The sequence below is a fragment of the Schistocerca nitens genome, chromosome 8, assembly GCF_023898315.1.
Source record: "Schistocerca nitens isolate TAMUIC-IGC-003100 chromosome 8, iqSchNite1.1, whole genome shotgun sequence".
In the NCBI taxonomy this organism is placed as follows: Eukaryota; Metazoa; Arthropoda; class Insecta; order Orthoptera; family Acrididae; genus Schistocerca; species Schistocerca nitens.
The window spans coordinates 299,957,576-299,982,255 of NC_064621.1; the positions used below are offsets into that span (position 1 = coordinate 299,957,576).

Sequence of the window (24,680 nt, forward strand, 5' to 3'; positions counted from 1 at the left end):
CACACACACACACACACAGAGAGAGAGAGAGAGAGAGAGAGAGAGAGAGAGAGAGAGAGAGAGATCACTAGAGTAAAATTTTTTGCCTTTACCAATTCTTAAATACATATTGTTGGTCGTGGATATAATACCTCATAAACAAGTGGTGTTCTGTTCTTGTCCAGTTTCAAACAGAACTACTGAAATAAAGAATCTGATTTTCTTGCTAATTTGTGATCTGTTAATGTGTAGGAGTATCCAACAAAGAGATTTTTATGTGGTTTGTGTTGGTAACTCAGATTTTCTTACTGTGTATGCACATAACAGTTCATCAGGCACTAAAATGTTTACCAAATACATGCATTATCTCTGACTTGAGGCAGACACTGAAAAGAGTACGAGGAAAATTAAACTGAGTGCTTATGTCTATTTCAGAAACAGTGCACTTTACTGGCTTCACAGTGTAGTTTCTGCTACAGTTCTGGCAATTGATTTGAAATTACTGTATTTTCAATGTGTACTCTAAGAAATGGGTAATAAACCATCTGTCCAAAAAGTTGAGAGACTGATTTTATTCCTGCTGTACAAGCAATATCAGTGCAGTAACTATGGTGACAGTAACTATAAACAATATATGTGCATTTGACCACTCGGCTGTGGGTAGGCAGTGTTAAATAGTGCATCAACATCATTATTTCACAAATCTCAATGAAGCTACATCTCTAATTCAAATCAAGACATACTCCTGAATGTTTTGAAGAAGAGAAAAGCATTTTCAGAGATTGTCCCTTACGCTTTGCCTCCATGACAAGAACAATGATACATGGATGCCTGGTGTGACTTGATTGAAATGCAGATCATGGACAAAACTTTTCTGAAAAAATCATTGTGGGTGAAAGACTTGGTGTTAAAAAAACACACACACACACACACACACACACACACACACACACACACACACACAAAAGTACAAGAGTGCAGAAATTCTGATGAAGGGTCAATGCTTTGACAACATAACAAGACATTCAAGCCAATGTCACATATGAGTGAATGACTTATCAAAGAACGACTTTACTGACAGTTCTACGGCATTGTACGAATGTTCTGAGCATTTATGTCAAATGAGGGCAAAGTATGTAGAACACTTGCAGCATTAAAACCATAATCTTCTGTATTCTCTATTTTTTTTTGTATTAATTCAATCTTGAAACTTTTTGGACTGATGGTGTACAGTTGAGGTTGTAAGAGAGTAGCTAATTTCTTCTTCTTTTTTTTTTTTTTTTTTTTTCTGTAAGGTGGACGGTTGGCAGGAAACAACTCTGGTCCAAACTTGGGCCAGTCAATATTTGATTACATCGAGAAACAGCATACAAGATCACCTTTGTTCTATAACTTTCTGTATACACCAGATTTGGAGCATCCTGTAAGTACTTCATAAATTTTGCTTTTTAAGTCCTTGATTACCTAACTATCTTTATTGCATATGATGAGTGAAATTACCTTGTTATGTTCCATTCATTTCATGGTTTTAGAAATATCACGACAGCTTGTTCCTGACACTTGAAAAATATGATGTTTTATAATATTTAGTCTATATTTTCTGTTGGTTTTACACGTACGGGTTGATTCATCCTCTGGAATGACATTTTACCATTTTCTAATTGTTACTGTAATTAACTTCAAGAACTGAAGTAGAAGTCACAAAAGAAGCTGGGGCTTGAAGGGATGGACAGGGTTGCTAATTGCAGGACTGCCATTATCAGTGGAAATGGTAAAGCAGTGTTACAGTAGTAAAGGAGACCACTGACCAAATAACAGAAAGGTTGAGATGTCAAGAGGCATTCACAGAAGAGAATGAAAACTTTGCTACTTTTCAGATGAAATCCTTTGACGAGCTAGAGTAAAAGAACGTTAGAGCACTGCATCTGCATTACGAATCCACATGTGCAGTGCTCATTCCGCATAACCCATTTTGTACTGTCTGTGAAGCAAGCAGCCTGCACACACACACACACACACACACACACACACACACACACACACACACACGCGCGCAACCTCAAATTAAAGTGATAATTTAATATTATTTAAGGTCATTGATTTAGCTACAGAACTGTGAAATTGCATGTAGCTGATATAATAGTTCACATTCATCATGCTGCAGCTAAAATTGTGCTGACTTTGAGAAATATTTTGGACAGAAAAAATTAAAAGGATTTGAAGTTGAGGAGCATGACAACTTTCTGTAATTGTCAACTTTGTTTGTAATTAACAAAGAACTTCAGTCCAACTACACTGTAGGCTCTTTTGAGTAAACTGAGCGAATGAACTAACAGGACTCATTACAGTTGATAACATCATCTGCACTGACCAAAAAAGAGGATGGATATGCAAGGTGAAATCATAAGCAGAGATGGGTGTTAAACAAATAAATTTCTGTCTAGATAATTATTCGAGTTCATAGATCATTCAAACAGTTTTTTAGAGGATAATTAATTGTAACCTAACTAAATAGTCACCTTTTTTCCTGATTACTTATCGTACAGAGTTCTATAAATAGTGTTTGTTCACTTGGTTCAGTGCAGTTTCTACTCCATAAATAGCTTATTAATGGTCTCTTCATCACGAGTTGGCTCGTGGTTATGGGGATATGGGACAGGCCTTGCACTTCGATCGACCACAAGGAAAAGACCCATGAAGTGCAGGATTGGGAGTTGGATTGAAATGGGGATACATAGTGATATTCTGTAGATTGGGTGTGTGGTGGAACACTACTATGGGTGATGGTAGGTTTGTGGGTACGATATCCCTTCCAGTACTGTGACCTTCTGGAGGAGAGCCAGGTAGTTCAAATTTTGACTTTAAAAAATGTTATTTTTATGATCTTCTGGGAACTTTAAAAATATGAGTGTGACATTTGTACTGGTAAAACAAAGTTATATTGCACCAAATCTCAAAGTCTGCAGTTATGGTTTTCTTTCACCAGAAGTAAGAGTACAGCATACTGGTGCGTACTGTCACAAGTTGGGCATTGGGAAAGGGTAACCATCAGTAAATCAGTCTGCAGTGGAAACTTTCTCAAACCCGTACATTCAATGAAACTAATAAATATCTTGGAAATCGTCAATTTTTTCTTCTCCTGAAGCAACAATGGAACAAGATTAATAAATCACTCCATCTAAATAATCTCTTAAATGTATCCATGTAGTATGGTCAGCAACTGTGTTAAAATTTATGAAATAATTTTTACTGCTTTGGTCACTTTTTACTAATATTTACTAGCATGACAGTTTTCAGCAGCATGTTGTCACCATCAAGTGCGTTACAGTTACATGTACATTAATTTGAAGTGTGATAAAATTATTTTCTGGGTGTGACACTGAAGTCAGGTACCAAAACGTGTGTACAGAAAGATTAATTTATTTAAGTGTAGAACTGAACTGAACTGTGTGTTTAAATCATTTCACTGTTGTCTTTACTTACATTTTTGCTGGAAATTTATTAGTCTGGCACCCAGAACACAACAACAAGAACAACATCATCACATAACATTTTCACGTCAGGTGTTTCCATTCCAGATACTCTAAATCCTAAAATAAACTTGTCTTGGTTGCTGAGGTACCATAGACAATGAAAACACAATCTGTGAACAATGGAAACTCCAGTTTGAAATATCAATTATATAAGGAAAAGATTGATTCTTATTTACTGTAAAGATAACACTTAGTCTCAGACATGCGCAACGAAAAAATACTTAAACATTAGCTTTCAGCCAAAGCCTTTGTCAAGATTCATTCACACAAGCAAGCACAACTTATGCACAGAGATGGCAGTTGTGTGAGGTGTGCTTGCTTGTGTGAATGAATGTAGAAGTGTGTGTGTGTGTGTGTGTGTGTGTGTGTGTGTGTGTGTGTGTCTAATTAATTAGATGCACAAATGAAAAGGTTGTCATGCTCCATGAGAGAAGACAAACAAAGCCTTACTACTTCGAAATTGACTGTTAAAAGGAATGCTGATTGGGAACTCTTTGACTGAAATGTTTGCTTTTGCAAAAACTTGAACACCTTTATCAATTGAAGACATAAAGTGTGAAAATGAGTCCATGATCATATTTCTGGCACTTTATTATACAGGTCTGTCTTGATCACATAAATTTTTACATTTCACTATGACTGGTTTGGGCTACTGCCATCTTCAGATCATAAAATATTCTGATGTAGTATCAACGTCAGACTAAACATGTAGGTACATAGGAAGGTCACACACCTTTTTCTTCTGAAATGGCATTTTCTTTGTTTGGTTGTATTAATGTTTCAAAAATGATTGCCTTGTTGAAAGGCAGCAGCATGTTCCCACTAGTGAACTGCGTTTCTGGACATTGCCTGCCTTTTCCCACCCAATTCAGTGATTACAAAATCGGCAGACTATTAATTTCAGTTTTTCGTGGACATTCATAGCTGTGCAATCTGTGCCTGGCAACACCACAGATTAGAATTTTGACCACCAGAGGGGAGAGCAGCAGGCTACAACAGAACAGTCTTTCTGCAGAGGGTTATATTTTTATACATAATCCAACTTGCACACTCAACAGATGATTGTAACCACACTTCAGATTACTGTACATGTAACAGTAAGGCTCCTAGTGATGCATCATGCTGCCAAAACATGTTGTGCTAGTAAATATTAGTAAAAAGTCACTGAAACAATAAAAAAAAGAGACAAGTGTGAGTAGGACTCTCACTCTAAGGGTTCCGTACAAACTTATGTATGTAGATGATGATGATGTGGCTCAATGCTTGTACAAGTTTTCCAATTGAAGTCCGTTTTGGCAACTTCATTGCCCCTAACTTACCTCAGTTATCCAACTGGGGAGAGGGGACCTACAGTTTAACGTGGAATCCAAACTGTATGTTGTTCCTGGAGAATTCTCACATCATCAGGATTTGAAGGCTGAGGAGACTGAAAAAGTCCATGGCCCAACTGAGATTTGATTCTGTGACCTCTGTTTCCAGGCATGTGCTTTGTCTCGTAGACCACCAGGCCCAACATGCATATAGATATTTCATCGATAGTTCTTGATGAGTGTGTTTGAGAGTATCAAAATATGTGACGTTTGTGGCGGTACCCTTTGATTGTGTTGACTTACAAGCTTAAATTACTTACACCACCAAGGGACTGTAGACTTTAGTATTTCACATAAACTTCAACATGGTACTGCTATGCTACCCCTTCCTAAAATTGTGTCCTGAAATGAGGTTCATTCTGTCAAACATTTTGCCCACCACACCTAGAATAGATTTTTTGTCGCCCTGCCAATTTTTCCGGTAACCTGAAAAAAAAAGGGGGGGGGGGGTCTTAACAGAGAGAAAACAAAGGGATCCTGTAAGGTTCTGTTTTCACCAGTTGAGGTATGGAACACTAAAAATTATTTCATAAACATGTAATCTCTGGTGAAGCCCCCTTGGTAGATCATCTGCGTGTAGAAGAGATCAGTTTTTTCATACTACCACATATTAAAGGCTTTTTATCTATTTTTACAACATGGTCTGTTTTTATTTAGTTCTTAATGATGTGGCACTTGTTGTGCCATCAAGATTTAGTACCTTCAAAAACTAGAAACATTCATTCCTAGATTTATGATACTGCCCTCAGTTTATATGTTATTAGAAAGTCAAGTAAAAGGTATGCAATATGTACTTATTTTTAGCTGTCTTCTTCATTGTTCCTCTTTTTTTAATGGAAAAAAACCTCTGCATGTTGAGGTTACTCTTACTGCTTCTGGCCACAGTTCGTACCTATTTGGATTACATCAGTGACCTTACTTTTAATATATGACATATCTGTTTGGATAAGTGAGCTTGACAACTGTGCAGCAGGGTAAAGGGGTGCCTATATTTTAAAATTGCACTTCATACCATACATTATCTATCATAGGAAAAGTATTTTGTAAATAATTCTTGAAGAATATTTTCATTATGTGCTGTGATTTTAGGATTGTGCATTGGCCTGGTGATGTTAGTTGGAACCGAAACTAGTAGTCATTAGATAAAACAAATTGCGACTGTTGGACAAAGCAAATAATTATTTTCTGATGGAATATCTACTTACGATATTTTACATCATTAGGTTCTGCGGCCCCAATCCTTCTTGCCATGTCTAGAAGTATGGCAATATTATCTTGGAGAACAGCTTTCTCATGGTCCAAGCTATGATTTGGAGGTTATTCAGCTTGACTCTCAGCAAGAGGAGGAGGCTGAAGCTGCTGACGGAATTATCAACAAATCAGCTCGTAAAGTTGTCACTATGGGGTAAGTAGCATCTAGAACTTACTTTTTCAGTAGTAGGTTCCAATTTCATGAGTTCTTCCTTAACTTGACTACTTCCTCATGCCTGAATTTCCTCCTTGGTGATTGAATCTGTAGAACATATCCGAATGAATAATGTAATAACAATGGAAGTTCATGGATGGGGGGGAGGAAAGGTGACCACCTATAGGAGACTGGTGTATGGCGCACAGGAATACACAATATAAAACAATTAACTGTAGCTTTTGAGCTCTTGCACTATCTTGAGTAGGAGCATCCCCCCATCCCCCTCCCTCCCCAAACACACACACACACACACACACACACACACACACACACACACAGTACAGTTAGACTAAGGAATATTTATTATTGAAAGTAGTTACCTGGGTTGATGGAGGTGGGAGAGGTGATGCATGAGGCAAGGTGGGAATGGCGGTGTATAGGCATGGGAGAAACCGAACAGTTAAAACTAATAATGATATTTTAGTTCCGAAATAGTGATATTTTTAGTATTTGTTTGGTCTCATTTATAAAAGGTGGTTCTTATTTTTTACAAATAACAGACTAAAAAAAATCAATTAGTCATAGCAGAAGTGCTAAACTTGTTCATTTTTAAATAAGCATTTTTTAAAAAAGAAGTTTGAAGTATTGTGTCATTGTAGGAAACAGGCTAGTGATCAGAGCAATTTTAATAACAATGCTGACAAAAAAGAGCAACAAGCCCATGGCAAAAGAATTCATAGAGCATTGCTGAGACAATAAGGTCCATGTTGCCGCATGTCACAGCTCTAAGTTAGGTATGAGTGTACATGCAGTGTGTAAGATTTGCTCCTAAATGCTAGTTCCTTGCTGTCATCACTGTAATAACAGGCCCGAGGCATTCTTGCCTGTCGTAAGAGGCTACTGAAAGGAGTCTCACTTGTTTCAGCCTTTATGTGATGGTCCCCTGTAGGGTTTGACCTCCATTTTTCAAAATTTTCCCAAAGAGCGAGCCACATCCCTCCCTGTTTTTCCTGCACCACCTACTTCAGGAGCAACACCCCCCTCCCCCAACCATTGGGGACGTCAGTCCCCACTTCTCAGCCGGAGAAGTGTACGTCTTCTTCGACTCCTCTCACTAGGAAGGGGTCCCTTGGGCCACTCCCTTCCCAGGTTCCTACCAGTGGTGAAGCTCATACCTGCCAGTGGCTGAAACAACCGAAGGTAGCTGGTCGTAGGGTTTCACGGTCCTCCTCACTCCCTGACACTGAATCAGTGAAGCCCTCCCAGCCAGACAAACGTAAGGGGCAGTGAGGAAAACCAAAAGAGAAAAAGACACCCAAAAACCAAGCCACTGTGGTGGCACCCACACCACCACTACCTACAAGCTCTGCATCTGAGGATGAAATGGCGATTCTGGCATCTGATGAGGACCTAGATCTCACTGGGCCCTCAGACACAATGGATGTTGATCACACAGGTACTCGTCTGGTGGCAGCAGGTGACCCTGAAGCGTAAATTGCCTCCTTGAGTGTTTCATGCCTTCCCAGTCTTACAATCAAGTCATCCTCCAGTGGAATTGTGGTGGTTTTTTCCATCACCTGGCTGAGCTGTGGCAACTGTTAAGCTTTACATCTGCTTTCTGCATTGCCCTCCAGGAAACCTGGTTCCCGGCAATGCGGACCGCTGCCCTCATGACTACAGGAGATATAACAAGAACTGTAGTGAATATAATAGTGTGTCAGATGGAGTTTGTGTCTATGTCCTGAACTCAGTATGTAGTGAACCTGTGTCCGTTCAAAGTCCTCTTGAATCTGTGGCTATCAGGATACGGACAGCGCAGGAAATAACTGTCTGCAACGTATATCTCCCTCCAGATGGTGCAGTACCCCTGAACCGTATTGGCTGCACTGATTGATCAGCTCCCTAAACCTTCCCTACTTTTGGGAGATTTTAATGCCTATAACCCCTTTTGGGTGGCACTGTGCTTACTGGCTGTGGTAGAGATGTTGAAAATTTACTGTCCCACCTCGACCTCTGCCTCTTAAATACAGGTGCCCCCACACATTTCGATGTGGTACAGGACACATATTCGGCCATTGATCTCTCGGCCTGCAGTCCTACCCTTCTCCCATCTATCCACCGGAGAGCTCATGACGACCTGTGTGGTAGTGACCATTTCCCCGTCTTCCTGTCACTACCCCGGCATCATGACCACGGATGCCTACCCAAATGGGCTTCAAACAAGGCAGACTGGGTAGCCTTCACCTCTGCTGTCACCATTGAATTTCCCTCACATGGTTCCATCGATGTTGTGGTTGAGCAGGTCACTACAATGATCATTTCTGCGGCGGAAAATGCGATCCCTCTTTCTTTAGGGTGCCCCTGGCTAAAGACAGTCCCTTGGTGGTCGCTGGAAGTCGCTTAGGCAATTAAAGAGTGTTGGTGAGCTCTACAGCAATATAAGTGGCACCCTTCCGTAGAGCACCTAATGGCCTTTAAGCGGCTCTGTGCCCGCATTTGGCAGCTTACAAAACGACGGAAACTGTCGTGTTGGGAGAGGTACGTGTCGGCCATGCTGTACGTCACCTTCCCAAGTCTAGGCGAAGATCAGAAGTCTTTTTGGGTACCAGACCCCAAAAGGTGTCCCTGACGTTAACGTGAAGGGCATGTTATGTACCAATGCAAACGTGATTGCCAAGCACTTGGCTGAGCACTGCGCTCGAGCCTCTGTGTCGGAGAACTACCCCCCCCCCCCCCCCACACACACACACACATACAGCCTTTTGCACCCTCCATCAGCGGATGGAAAGGAAAGTCCTCTCATTAACTACACGCCACAGTGAACCCTTTAATGCCCCATTTACAGAGTGGGAGCTCCTCAGCACACTTGCACATTGCCCCGACACTGCTCCTGGGCCTGATCGTATCCACAGTCAGATGATTAAACATCTTTTGTCTGTCTACAAGCGACGTCTCCTCGTCATCTTCAACCAGACCTGGTACGATGGCATTTTCCATCGCAATGGTGGGAGAGCATCGTCATTCTGGTACTTAAACCTGGTAAGAACCCACTTAATGTGGATAGCTATCGGCCCATCAGCCTCACCAATGTCCTTTGTAAACTGCTAGAATGTGTGGTGTGTCGGCAGTTGGGTTGGGTCCTGGAGTCACGTGGCCTATTGGCTCCATGTCGGGGCGGCTTCCGCTAGGGTCGCTCTACCACTAATAACCTTGTGTCCCTTGAGTCTGCCATCCAAACAGCCTTTTGCAGATGCCAACACCTGGTTGCCGTCTTTTTTGACTTACGTAAAGCATACAACACTACCTGGCAACATCATAACCTCGCCACATTGTATGAGTGGGGTCTCCGGGGCGCACTCCCGATTTTTATCCAAAAGTTCCTGTCGCTCTGTATTTTCTGTGTCCACCTTGGTGCCTTCCATAGTTCCCCTGTATTCAGGGGAATGGCATTCCACAGGGCTCCGTATTGAGTGTGTGTCTATTTTTAGTGGCTATTAACGATCTAGCAGCAGCTGTAGGGCCATCGGTCTCATGTTATCTGTATTCAGATGACTTCTGCATTTTGTATTGCTCCTCCAGTACTGGTGCTGCTAAGCGGCACTTACTTGGAACATTCACAAGGCGTAGTCATGTGCTCTAGCCCACGGCTTCCAGTTTTCAGCCGCGTAGTCTTGTGTCAAGCACTTCTGTCGGTGTCATACCATTCATCCAGAACCAGAACTTTACCTTAATGACGATCCACTCACTGTAGTGGAGACATACCGATTCTTAGGACTGGTTTTTGACACCTGATTGACTTGGTTACCTTACCTTCATCAGCTTAAGTGGAAGTGCTGGCAGCACCTCAACCCTCCTCTGACTGAGCAGCACCAAGTGGGGTGCAGATCTCTCTACGCTGCTGCAGCTCTACAGAGCCCTTGTTCAATCCCGTCTTGACTGTGGGAGCCTGGTATATGGTTCGGCGTTGCCCTCAGCGTTGCTTTTACTCGACCCAGTGCACCACTGTGGCGTTCGCCTAGCGACGGGAGCTTTTAGAACGAGTCCAGTGCCCAGTGTGCTGGTGGAGACTGGAGTCCCTCCATTGCAGATCCGACATACACAACTGCTCGTCAGTTATGTTGTACACATTCATAGTTCTCCTGTGCATCCGAATTACTGTCTCCTTTTCCCCACCCACGGCGATTCATATCCCGGATCAGTGGCCCAGGTCAGGGCTCACAATTGCTGATCGCATCCGGTCCCTTGTCTTTGAACTGGAGTCCTTCCCTTTACCACCTCTCCTCAAGGTCCATTCACATGCACCTCCATGGTGTAAACCTTGGCTGAAGCTTCATCTGGACCTTTTACATGGCCCTAAGGACTCTGTTAACCCTGCGGCTCTCCGCTGTCACTTCCTCTCGATTCTCAACATGTACCGGTGCCATGAAGTGGTTTACACCACTGGCTGGGTGGCTGCTGGTCAAGTTGGCTTTGCGTATGTTCATGGAGGACATATTGAACAGTACCCCTTGCCAGATGGCTGCAGTATTTTCACTGCAGAGGTGGTGGCCATATATCGTGCTCTTGAGCACATCTGCTCATGCCCTGCCGACTCATTTCTCTTGTGTACTGATTCCTTGAGAAGCCTACAAGCTATCGACCAGTCCTACCCTCACCATCCTTTGATAGTGACCATCCAGGAGTCCCTGTGTGCCCTGGAACGGTCCGGTCGTTCTGTGGTGGTTGTGTGGATCCCAGGCCATGTCAGAATCCAAGGAAATGAACTTGCTGACTGGCTGGTGAAACAGGCTACACGGAAACTGCTTCTGGAGATCGGCATCCCTGTTACTGATCTGCAATCATTATTACGCTGCAAAGTTTTTCAGCATTGGGAGACAGAATGGCATGATCTCAGTATCCATAACAAACTGCATGCCGTTAAGGAGACCACGAATGTGTGGAAGTCGTCCATTGAGGCCTCTTGCAGGGATTCCGTGGTTCTCTGCTGGCTCCTCATTGGCATCGCTTGGGCGTCTCACAGCTACCTGCTTCGGTGTGAAGACCCGCCTCATTGTCGGTGCGGCGTCCGGTTGACAGTGGCCCATCTTCTGGTACACTGTCCTACTTTGACTGCCCTGCAACAAAATCTTAGTTTACCAGACTCGTTGTCACCAATTTTATCCGACAACACCGCATCGGGCTGATTTAGTTTGAAATTTTATTCATGAGGGTGGGTTTTATCATTTGATCTAAGTTTTGGCACATATCCTTTTCCCTGTGTGTCCTCCATCCTAGAGCTTTCAGGGTGGACGTTTTAATGTGTTGATGAGTGGCTGACTGGCTTCTTTTTATTCTTATGGTCAGCCAACCATGGTAACCTGCTTTCTTGTTTTAATATCGTATCCCTGTTTCTTGCATCTCTGTGATTTTATTGTCCCCTTTTGTCCGTTAAGTGTTTGTTGCCTTTCTGTCATTCTTGTGGTTTTTTCTTTCTTTTGTTTTTTGTTGTAAGTTTTGTTTGTTTTCTTCTCACACTTGTGGCATTGTTTTATTCAGAACAAGGGATCAATGAACTAGCAGTTTGGTCCGCCCCCCCCCCCCCCCTTCCTTTTTTAAACCAACCAACCAGTCTGGAAATAATTTTGCGAAGTGATGCAGCAAGGAAGTACAATGCTTCATTTGCTTTAAAAGATTAAAGATTTGTCTGCCATCTCTAAGTAATAATAAAAGAGGAAGGATGTTATCGTAAGAGTAATAAATTGAAAACTTAACAATTTGTTTATAGTATACAATAAAAATAGAAATTAGATGATCTGCTGCCTGTGTCTACATAATACAATTTTATCTGCTTGTAGCCATTGAAAACACAAATTAAAATGAAAAACAGAGTTCTTCAACCTCAGTTCCACCCTTTTAGCACTGACTATTCATAATGCCCAAACAGTATTATGTTCCTCAATAACAACATGATTTTTGAGCAGAGTTTAAAAAAATTAGATTCGGTAAGAGACTACTGGTGATTCTCTTTTGTAGTGTTCAACACTTACCACTTTCGAAGAAAAGCAGTGAATGGTGGACAGACAGTTTTATTTGCTTTTTTAATTTAATATTTTGATTCTATAAATGTTGAAACTGAGAGAGTCAACATTTTTCAATCTTTGTTCGATTTCTACATTTATTACAGGAATAAAAAAAAGAAAAGACAGGTTATTTGAGGAACCGGTTCTTTTGAGCAGCTTTAACAGTCAGATTTACCTGGCATAGGAAAAACTGATAAAAGAGAAAACCAGTTGTTTCAATGATAACTACCACTCCTAGCAGGATACATTGAGGCAGATCTTTCGCCATATGACCCAGCAGCTGCACAGAAGAAAGTAGTTCAAAGGTTAAACATATAAGGGATACAGAGGGGGAGGGGGGGGGGAGATTGGTGGAGGAAACAAATGTGATGGTGAAGAGGGAGGCATTAAGGGGGGGAGAGTAAGGGAGTAAGAGAGAGGGCTGGAATAATGGATAATGGGGGAGGACGAGATACACACACACACACACACACACACACACACACACAGTGAGAGAGAGAGAGAGAGAGAGGGGGGGGGGGGGGGGGGGGCAGCAGTGGGAGCAGTACACAATCATGATGGGGGAAGTCGTGGTGTGAACAGAAGAGAAACAGAAAAGATAAGGTGAGATAGTGGAAAACAGGTTAGCGGAGGTTTAGGCCAGGAGAACTGAGAGAGTGCAGATGTGATTGAGACACAGTTCCCATCTGCATAGTTCAAAGAAACTTGTGATGGAGAATCTAAATGGCCCACACAATGAAGCAGTCATTGAAGCAATTAATGTTGTGATGTGCTGCATGATCAGCAAATAGATCGTTCAGTTTGGTCCACTTACATATAAGGCCCCATGCCATTGTCATGCCCACATAGAATGCTGTATAGTAATTGCCTAATAGCTGATACAAGATGGCCATGCCTTTTATTGGATAGAACATGCCTGTGACTGTGCTGACCTAGGAGGTCATGGGTGGATGTGTGAGACAGGTCTTGCACATCTGTCAGCCACGGATGTGGAGTGCAGGATTGAGAGTAAGATTGGAGTAGGTATGAACAAGGATATTCTGTTGGTTGGGTGAGTGACAGAACACTACTTTTGGTGATTTTGGTATGATGTCCCTCTTCTCAGTGCATAATGAGATGTAGTTGAAGCCCTGATGAAGGGTATAGTTGAGCCTTTCAAGATCAGGGTGATACTGGGTGATTAGAGGATTGCTGGTCGGTAGCTGGTTAACAAATTTATTGGTGTCAGAGGAGGAGATGCCATGGGAGACCTATTCATGGACAAGCTGGATAGGATATTTTCTGTCATGGTTCTGGTAAGGTTATCAGTATATTTTGACAACTCCTGCTTTCCATTACAGATGAGGTGTCCACAGCTTGTGAGGCAATGTGGAAGAGACTTTTTGACATGGAATGGGTGACAGCTGTCAAATTGGAGATGGAGGTACTATTAGTGGTTCGTTGTGCTTGATATGAAGGGACACGTTTATGGAGCCATCTGAGAGGTGGAGATCAACATCTATGAAGGTGGTTCATTGACTTGAGAAGGACCAGGTGAAGCTGATTTGAGAATAGGTGGTAAGTTTATGGAGGAAGGAGCACAAGTTGTCCTTTCATGAGTTTAGATCATGAAAATGCTGTCAACGAATCTGAACCAGACAAGGAGTCTCAGATGTTGAGTGGAACGGAAGGATTCCTCTAGATGGCCCATAAATAATTTGGCATAAGAAGGTGCGATACAAGTACCCATGGGAGGACAACAGATTTGATGTGGCTTTCGAAAGTGAAAAAATTGTGGGTGTGGATGTGGTTGGCAAGGAGGATAAGGAAAGAGGTGCTAGGTTTGATATCAGGAGGACATTAGGAAAGGGATCACATCCTCAATGATCAACAAGGAATGTGATGGCAACAGCACAGTAACAGTGAAATGCAGTGAGGGAATTGTTTCTTGAATGTTGTGTGGGAGATTAAAGACAATGGTCTATAGCTGTTGGTCAACAAAGACAGAGGCTCTTTCAGTGGCAGCATTGTACCCAGCCATACTGGAACAACCAGTGGGAGGACTTATGGGCCTGGGTTTGTGTAATTTGGGGAGTAGAAAAAAGTTAGGAGTGTGATTGGGTGTGGGGGGGGGGGGGGGGGGGCGGGTTTGCTGGTGTGAGGAGGGAGATGGATTCAGATGTCAAGTTTTCGGCTGGACCTGAGGCTCTGAGGAGCTGCTTGAGGTCCTGTTGGACTTCTGGTATGGGATAATGGTCACAGGGTTTGTACGCTAGGTATTGGGAAGTTGGTAGAGACCGTCAGTTACATAGTATCAATGGGTCTGGACTATTGTAATGAAGCCTTGTCTGTGGGAAGAATGATGAGGTCTGGATTATTTTTCTGGTTACGGCCAGCTGTGTGTTCCATGACTTTAGACTCAGTGGGGAGGGATTTAGAAAAGGAAGATAAACCATGTTAGAAGTGAGGAGCTCCTGAAAGAAAACCAGGCAATGACTAGGTGGAAGGAGATGAAGATCAGGGTTGAAGAGAGATTGAAACTGTTTCACACAAGGCTATGTGTGGGGTTTTGGTTGCCTGTTATCAGTGGGATGTGTGACAAAGAAATGTTCATTCTACAACAGGTAAAGGAAAGAAGATCCTTCCCTGGTTATTGTAAACCCATGTGGACATATGGCAGCAATAGGTGGGGCAGCTTCTTCAGATGGTGCTGGGAATGCTGTTCCAAGCTCTGAAGGCTAAGAGTCTCAATTGAAATAATAGAATTAAGAAAGCTGTGGTCAGAGAACTAAAGAATTTTGCAAAAGGTGTAGCAGTCATCAGATATAGTTTGAAATTGGATTGCATGATTACGAAGGACCAGATGGGTGAGGCTGAGGGAATGATTGAATGGGAAAAGATGAGGACATTGTTTGCTGTAACAGGCAGAAGACATGCTTTGTTGGTGTTGCACTGTTCAGCAATATTGATTACGATAAACTTAACATTGCAGTATTCCTCCTTGGTGCACCAGTGTAGAAGTGTGCATAAAATCAGCAAAGTGAAAAATCCATGCAATACACACGTTTATTTATTTGTAACAGCTGACTTTGGAATTTTCCCTTATGTGAGACTGTGTGTACAAGATCGGGTGCCGATTTTGAAGTTCTAGATTCCCATATTTTTCTGCTCATGTCACTTCTGTGTAATCTTTCATTGATTGTATAAATATCCGTCTGTATTGTGATACATTGTGAAGTTTTGAACAGTCGTGAGTGTTGCGATAAACTAATCCTGTCATCATCATTACTAAGCTGTGCTCTTTAAAAATATTTTCAGAACAGTAGGTGTATCTTTGTTCAAAGCAATTGTTCTCTTATTTCACTTTACAGTTTGAAATATGCTCATTATTTTTATATACTATATTTAGCATATCCCACGTGGAATGTTTCCCTCTATTATATTAATATTTAGCATATTTTGTGACAGTACCTTCATCGTGAAATGTTTACAAGACGATATTTGTCTTGGCTTCAGTCGTCTAGTGGAAGTATGATTCCACAATGCAGTTTCGTCAGCTGCAGAAATGACCTGGTTCAATGCGTTTGCCTCATTTTTGGTGCTTCAAATACCATTTCTTCTAATGTAGTTTCTTCTTAAAGTTTATATAAAAAAGTAGTAACATAATTTTTTTTTCTGTTCACTAGCAAATATTTATAACGGCGACCTGCACATTGTTCTACCGTCAACACACACCAAGAGTTCACTGCCGACTGACTATGGTCAAAGACGACTCCAGCGTCAAAGACATTTTACACAACACACAAGTTTCCACTTGTAACCAGTCTCTTTGATATTCTTCGTCACATCTACTAATAGTAGTCAATATGCTGTCACTCTCAAAAATATAAGTAAATTAGCATAAAATAAGACAAATTACAATTTAAAAAATTCTGACAAAAATATAAGAAAACATTTACAACTTCCCTCATTAAATTTGGTATCGACAAATACAGTAGAACATAACACATCTCCCAGATCCATTACAGCTGCTCCCCAGGACTTTTGTTGTTATGAACATATACAACAAAATCCCGACCACACTCAGTAATGGATCTGTATTACACAATTAGTACATTATTGATGCAGTCTGATAACCTCTTCCAAATTTGGACTCTTTGAATCTGTGGACTTGTTACTGGCTGTTGTTGCAATGATCCTTCCCCATCAATCTCATACACAAAAAATTCAAGTAAAGAAATTATTTAACATGGCAAATATACATGGCATAAAACATACATGAGAAATATTCGAAAATACAGCATACAGATTGAAAATAATAGTAAGATAAAACTCATTTGCTAGAATAAGATATCTACAACCACTTCTTTGGTCACACTGTGCCAACTGGTTCTCATAATTAAATGTTTTGTTCCCCATGTTAATGTTAATAATTTCATTTTGCTTACACATTGTACAATAAAAAATGATACTGGACATATATAGTGTAGTGTTTTTTTTCTATATATTTGCCTTTTATATATTTTTACTTCTGATTTTCTTTTGGAATTTTTTATGTATTTTTTTTACTCGTAGTTTCTTTTTATTTTGTATATATATATATGATGTGACTTACCGAACGAAAGCGCTGGCAGGTCGATAGACACACAAACACACACACACAAAATTCAAGCTTTCGCAACAAACGGTTGCCTCATCAGGAAAGAGGGGAAGGAGAGGGAAAGACTAAAGGATGTGGGTTTTAAGGGTCTATATATGTCTGCTTGTGTCTGTATATGTGTGGATGAATATGTGCGTGTGTGCGAGTGTATACCTGTCCTTTTTTCCCCCTAAGGTAAGTCTTTCCGCTCCCGGGATTGGAATGACTCCTTACCCTCTCCCTTAAAACCCACATCCTTTAGTCTTTCCCTCTCCTTCCCCTCTTTCCTGATGAGGCAACAGTTTGTTGCGAAAGCTTGAATTTTGTGTGTGTGTTTGTGTTTGTTTGTGTGTCTATCGACCTGCCAGCGCTTTCGTTCGGTAAGTCACATCATCGTTGTTTTTACATATATTTTTCCCACGTGGAATGTTTCCCTCTATTATATATATATATCTGGAAGTATCACTTTGCCACGAAGAAAAATGATCCTAATCATACTCCTAATGATCCAACTCCCCAAGACACTATCCAAATTGAACCCTGCCTGGAACAGTTCCGTCCTCCGTCACAGCGGGACCCACCTCCTCTTCCTCAAAATCACCCTCTCCAAACCTTCCAGGAATTTCTGACTTCCAGCCTTGCCTCTCAATCCTTCTTAAAAAACCTTAATCCTACTCCCAACATCACCACTGCTGAAGCCCAGGCTATCCATGATCTGAAGGCTGACCGGTCCATCGTCATTCTTCCGGCGGACAAGGGTTCCACGACCATGGTACTTGATCGTCGGGAGTATGTGGCTGAGGGACTGCGTCAGCTTTCAGACAACTCCACATACAAAGTTTGCCAAGATAATCCCATTCCTGATGTCCACGCGGAGCTTCAAGGAATCCTCAGAACCTTAGACCCCCTACAAAACCTTTCACCTGACTCCATCAACCTCCTGACCCCACCGACACCCCGCACCCCTACCTTCTACCTTCTTCCTAAAATTCACAAACCCAATCATCCCGGCCGCCCCATTGTAGCTGGTTACCAAGCCCCCACAGAACGTATCTCTGCCTACGTAGATCAACACCTTCAACCCATTACATGCAGTCTCCCATCCTTCATCAAAGACACCAACCACTTTCTCGAACGCCTGGAATCCTTACCCAATCCGTTACCCCCAGAAACCATCCTTGTAACCATTGATGCCACTTCCTTATACACAAATATCCCGCACATCCAGGGCCTCGCTGCGATGGAGCAATTCCTTTCACACCGATCACCTGCCACCCTACCTAAAACCTCTTTCCTCATTACCTTAGCCAGCTTCATCCTGACCCACAACTTCTTCACTTTTGAAGGCCAGACATACCAACAATTGAAGGGAACAGCCATGGGTACCAGGATGGCCCCTTCGTACGCCAACCTATTCATGGGTCGCTTAGAGGAAACCTTCTTGGTTACCCAGGCCTGCCAACCCAAAGTTTGGTACAGATTTATTGATGACATCTTCATGATCTGGACTCACAGTGAAGAAGAACTCCAGAATTTCCTCTCCAACCTCAACTCCTTTGGTTCCATCAGATTCACCTGGTCCTACTCCAAATCCCATGCCACTTTCCTTGATGTTGACCTCCACCTGTCCAATGGGCAGCTTCACACGTCCGTCCACATCAAACCCACCAACAAGCAACAGTACCTCCATTACGACAGCTGCCACCCATTCCACATCAAACGGTCCCTTCCCTACAGCCTAGGTCTTTGTGGCAAACGAATCTGCTCCAGTCCGGAATCCCTGAAGCATTACACCAACAACCTGACAACAGCTTTCGCATCCCGCAACTACCCTCCCGACCTGGTACAGAAGCAAATAACCAGAGCCACTTCCTCATCCTCTCAAACCCAGAACCTCCCACAGAAGAACCACAAAAGTGCCCCACTTGTGACAGGATACTTTCCTGGACTGGATCAGATTCTGAATGTGGCTCTCCAGCAGGGATACGACTTCCTCAAATCCTGCCCTGAAATGAGATCCATCCTTCATGAAATCCTCCCCACTCCACCAAGAGTGTCTTTCCGCCGTCCACCTAACCTTCGTAACCTCTTAGTTCATCCCTATGAAATCCCCAAACCACCTTCCCTACCCTCTGGCTCCTACCCTTGTAACCGCCCCCGGTGTAAAACCTGTCCCATGCACCCTCCCACCACCACCTACTCCAGTCCTGTAACCCGGAGGGTGTACACGATCAAAGGCAGAGCCACGTGTGAAAGCACCCACATGATCTACCAACTGACCTGCCTACACTGTGACGCATTCTATGTGGGAATGACCAGCAACAAACTGTCCATTCGCATGAATGGACACAGGCAGACAGTGTTTGTTGGTAATGAGGATCACCCTGTGGCTAAACATGCCTTGGTGCACGGCCAGCACATCTTGGCACAGTGTTACACCGTCCGGGTTATCTGGATACTTCCCACTAACACCAACCTATCCGAACTCCGGAGATGGGAACTTGCTCTTCAATATATCCTCTCTTCCCGTTATCCACCAGGCCTCAATCTCCGCTAATTTCAAGTTGCCGCCACTCATACCTCACCTGTCATTCAACAACATCTTTGCCTCTGCACTTCTGCCTTGACTGACATCTCTGCCCAAACTCTTTGTCTTTAAATATGTCTGCTTGTGTCTGTATATGTGTGGATAGATATGTGTGTGTGTGCGCGAGTGTATACCCGTCCTTTTTTCCCCCTAAGGTAAGTCTTTCCGCTCCCGGGATTGGAATGACTCCTTACCCTCTCCCTTAAAACCCACATCCTTTCGTCTTTCCCTCTCCTTCCCTCTTTCCTGATGAGGCAACAGTTTGTTGCGAAAGCTTGAATTTTGTGTGTATGTTTGTGTTTGTTTGTGTGTCTGTTGACCTGCCAGCACTTTCATTTGGTAAGTCACATCATCTTTGTTTTTAGATATATTTTTCCTACGTGGAATGTTTCCCTCTATTATAACTATATATATATTGCTTATGATTTACTTTTTGAATGTTATATATGTATTTTTATACTCATGTTTTTTTTAATTTTGTATATTTTTTTCTTATGATTTTCTTTTTGAATTTTATATATATATTTTTTATGCTTTTCTTTCTTTTAGTACAGCTATAGATACATCAGTATTATCTAAATTTTTTAAAAATATTATTTATGTACACTTGCCCCTCTACTACAATATTGCTACAAGTCACATTCTTTTGAAGAGTACTTTCGCTCCCCACAACATCAGTATAAAGAACAATAAATTGCTCATACATCATGAGGCTTTATCTAAAATTGGTTTTGAAACTTATACCTTTGCATGCATGTCCTCACATGCATGCCTTCACCCACAGGGAAGACTTAGCCTCCAAAAATTAGAAAAATTCAGAAATGCTCACTATGGAGACTTGTTTTTTGTAAAAAAGTAAAAATAAATCTTTCTCTCATTCTTTGTTACAACAGTGTTTTTTCATCAGTTTCAATTAACACGTGACTTCAGATTATTAATTTATACATGCAAATATACATATTTGGTTGTACAGGTAGTTTTGTTCCAGCAAGCATATTCCAGTGGAGGACTTTTGTTTTAGATGATAATAGGTTATTTAAATTTTGAAATTCTGATTTCTGTTTATATTGTTTCAAAGAGACAACGTTCCTGAGACCAAATAATTTCTTTGACTTAGGGTATACCAAACGATAAGCATTAGGGTGTGGATTTTCTGACTTCAAAAGGCCCAATATAGATATCAAAGAATTTTTTAATTTCTGAAGTTAACATTTTTGATTTTTCATGAGATTTGACCAGAACAAGATCCCCAGTTTTGAAAGTGGTTAATTTTACCTTGTTGTTGTGTCTTTTATTCCTCTTTTTCCCTTTGTTACCTCATAGTTTCCCTGACAATATCTTCTCTCTCTTGCATAGTGAAAGGTGTACATTTAGGAAATTCAATAAGTTCTGATATAAGATTTGGAGGTCTGATATTAAACATCATCTCATACGGTGAAAATCCTGTGGAACTATGTTGGAGGCTATTCATAATATCTTCAAAATTTCGAATGTGCTCAAACCAGGTTGGATGTTTGTGGCTACAATAGGTTCTGCAAAGTCTCCCAATTTCCCTCATATATCTTTCTGCAGGATTGGTGGATGGAGAATAAACAGATATAAGTATATGCTTCAATTTTGATCTTTCAATAAACTTTTTCCAAATTTTAGAGGTGAACTGTGAACCATTATCTGATAATATAGCTTTTGGTTTACCCACCTGTGCGAAATAATCTCTTTCAATTTTTATTATAATTTCATGGCTAGTAGCTTTTTTTCACTGGATATAGTTTAATTAATTTTGGAAATACATCTACCATAACAAAAATGTAACAGTGACCACCTTTACTCTCTGGTAACATTCCATATAAGTCCACAGCGATAATATCTAAAAGTTTTTCCAGAATAATGTTTTGCATCTCTCCACCACGTCTTTGATTGCTCACTTTAACTCTTTGACATTTGTCACAGGTTGCCAATTCTTTTCTTACCTTCTTTCCAATATTGTAAAAACAAACGTTTTCTTGTATCCCACAATGACCAAAACTTTCATGTATGTAAATAATCAGCTTTTCAGCATCTGCCTCTGGCCAACACAGTTTCCAATTACCAGAATCTACATCTGTTCTCCGAAATAAAATCCCCTTACGTAATTTGTAAAATTTATCAAGTTCCTCATACCCCTTCTTGCCTAAACATTCTTTGATTAATTTCCAACTTTGATCTTAATTTTGGTTTTTTCTAATTTTGTTACACACAGTTCTAATTGTTTTCTTATTTTCTACCCCTTTCAGGTATCTAATTTTAAATTGCTTTTCCTCCTCTTTTCCAAAAATCTCGTTTTCTCCCCCAATTGGTAACCTTGAAACAATCAGCTACTACATTCTCAGAACCTTTTACATGCTTGATTTCAAAGTCAAACTGTTGCAGAAATATTGCCCATCTGGTCAATCTATTGTGGTATAATTTGCACTCTTGTAAGTAACTCAAAGCTTTGTGATCTGAAAATACTATGGTTTTATGTCCAATAAGGTAAATTCTAAATTTTGTAAAAGTCCAATGAATTGCCAAAAGTTCCTTCTCTGTGACTGTATAATTTTTTTCATGCTTGAGCAATATTCTGCTTGCAAATGCTATGGTACAATCTATCTTAACTCCATTCTCTACTCTTTCTTGAAATAACTCTGCTCCAAGCCCATAATTACTGCTATCAGTGTTCAAACAAAATGGTAAATTAAAATCAGGTCTGTGTAATAAGTGTTGCTTCCTCAACTCTTGGGTAATTTTATCAAACTCTTCCTGACAACTTTTATCCCAAACCCAAACAGTGTTTTTCTAAAGTAACTGACTTAAACATGGTGCATTCAGACTCTGATCACTTACATGTTTTCGGTAATAACCACATAACCCAAAGAACGACTTTAATTGTTTTTTAGTCTTAGGAATAGGAATTTCTGAAATTGCTTTATTTTTTTTCTGGATCTGCTAAAATTCCCTTGTCTGTGACAACATGACCCAAAAATTTTAATTCAGAAACTGCAAACTTACATTTCTCTAATTTCAATGTCATTCCCCCTTTTCTAAGTTTTTCACAAACTGACTTCAAAATCGAAAAATGTTCCTCCCAATTTTGCCCTGTAACCAAAAGTCATCTATATAAATTATCAGTTTAGATGCAAGTTCTTGCCCCAGTACATGATCCAAAGCTCTTATAAATTCGGAAACAGAAGAATTTAACCCAAATGACACAACACAATATTGGTAACTCTTACCATTGTACAAGAAAGCAGTATATTTTCTAGAATTAACCGAAAGTGGTACCTCATGAAAACCCGAAGTTAGATCCAAACTTGACATATATTTTATATCTGTAAATTTATAGAGTAACTCATCAATATTTTTGGGATGGTCTGTCTGTCTGAACAAAATTTTGATTAAGTGTCTAGAGTCCACAACCAATCTTACTCCACCTTTTTTTTTTTTTTCGAAACAACTACTAAAGGATTATTATATGCACTGATACTCCTTTCTATTATATTACATCCTTCCATCTTTTTCAGCTCTTTCTCGACAGCAGGTCTTTTTATATTGCAATATTGTATGGTTTTATGAAAAATGGTTCATGAGGTTTTACCTGGAGCTCACAGTGATAAACCTTTACCTTACCAGGTATGTCACTGAAAACATCACTGTATTCCCACAGCAGATTTTCTAACTATTGTTTTTGCTCCCCAGATAAATTTTGTGTTTCTGAAATTTTCAAATTTACTAAATTCCCAAATTCAACTTCATTAGTATGAAATCTATGAATTTCAATATTCTCCAATCTATTTTCTTTTAGTAAATTGATACTGTCAAAATTTCCATTATTCTGATTACCAAGTGTGTTCACAAAATTTGTCTGAATGTATTGCCTTTCGCTAGTTTCTATCAAAAGTTTTCTTCCAACTCAATCAAATGCTGTATTTACTTTTACTATCCAATTCATACCCAAAAGAAAATCCTCATTAAATTCCTGAATTACAAAACATCCATGTGTGAACAACTTGCCTTCAATTAAAAATGTCACTAAAGCCTGGCTTTTTACCAATTTACTGCTTTTCCCAGTAGCACCTTTTATCTTTACCCCAACAACTGGCATTTCAACATAATCTTTCCCCACTTTCAATTTCTTGCTTAACCTTTCAGATATTCCCGAGATCTCACTTCCTGTATCAATTAAACATTTACCAATCCATGACCCAATTTGAACTTTTATATAAGGACTGCAAAATTGATCACTTTTCTCAGAACCTGTATCCTCATGTAATAAATCACTTTCAATTTCCCCAAACCTATACTTATCAGAATCATATGGTATACCATTATATGTATTATTTGTCACAGTTATAAAATTTGCACAAGATACAAAATTTTCATTAGTACTCTCTATTATTATCTCAAATAGCCAAGAATTTTCATTCAGATCACATTGTATACTATTCAAGTACTTATCCTTCAGCTTTTCAAAAATAAAATATCTCATCTTTTTCCACCACTCAGGACATATAGTTTCACATACATTAATAAGCAGCATCTTTCTAAAGTTCTTGTCAAAAGAAATAGTTTCACTGTTCAGCCATAGATCATAAGAAGTGTGTGTGTGTGTGTGTGTGTGTGTGTGTGTGTGTGTGTGTGTGTGTGTGTCATTAGAATCTGTAAAAGTTTCACTTAGGCTAGAAGTTATACATGTGTCATCATTATTTGTGTAGTCAGATTCTTTACCAACAACATCAAAATTCACACTTTCACATACACCCTGCTTGCGAGCCTTATTCATCCTGGTAACATCCCTGGGAATTTCTACAATATTCTCACTATTTAATCCATTTTCAACCATGTGTATACCAAACTCCCTATTTAAACTAATGAAACACCTTTCCTCAACATCATCAATACCATTACCATCATTATCAACTTTATCATCAACATCATTATCCCTTTCAACAATACTTTCATTCTCACAGCGTGCATTCTCTCTTTCATTCACACACGTCTCTGAACTACTACAAATTACATCATCTGACAAAATGTTGTTCTTTTCTGCCCAAGTGTAAAACTCTGTTAAATTAAATGAATCACAATTACTTTTATCTACTGTATGTTCT

The 24,680-nt window shown here is 40.4% G+C and overlaps 1 protein-coding gene across 1 annotated transcript in view; it reads left to right on the top strand.

Moving 5' to 3' along the window:
- Positions 1-24,680, top strand: part of LOC126198531 (myotubularin-related protein 13) — a 219,927-nt gene that overhangs the window by 171,846 nt on the left and 23,401 nt on the right. Inside the window, exons 29-30 of the mRNA XM_049934926.1 lie at positions 1,275-1,402; positions 6,106-6,287. Coding sequence (XP_049790883.1) covers positions 1,275-1,402; positions 6,106-6,287 — 310 coding nt within the window. The remainder of the gene's footprint in view (positions 1-1,274; positions 1,403-6,105; positions 6,288-24,680) is intronic.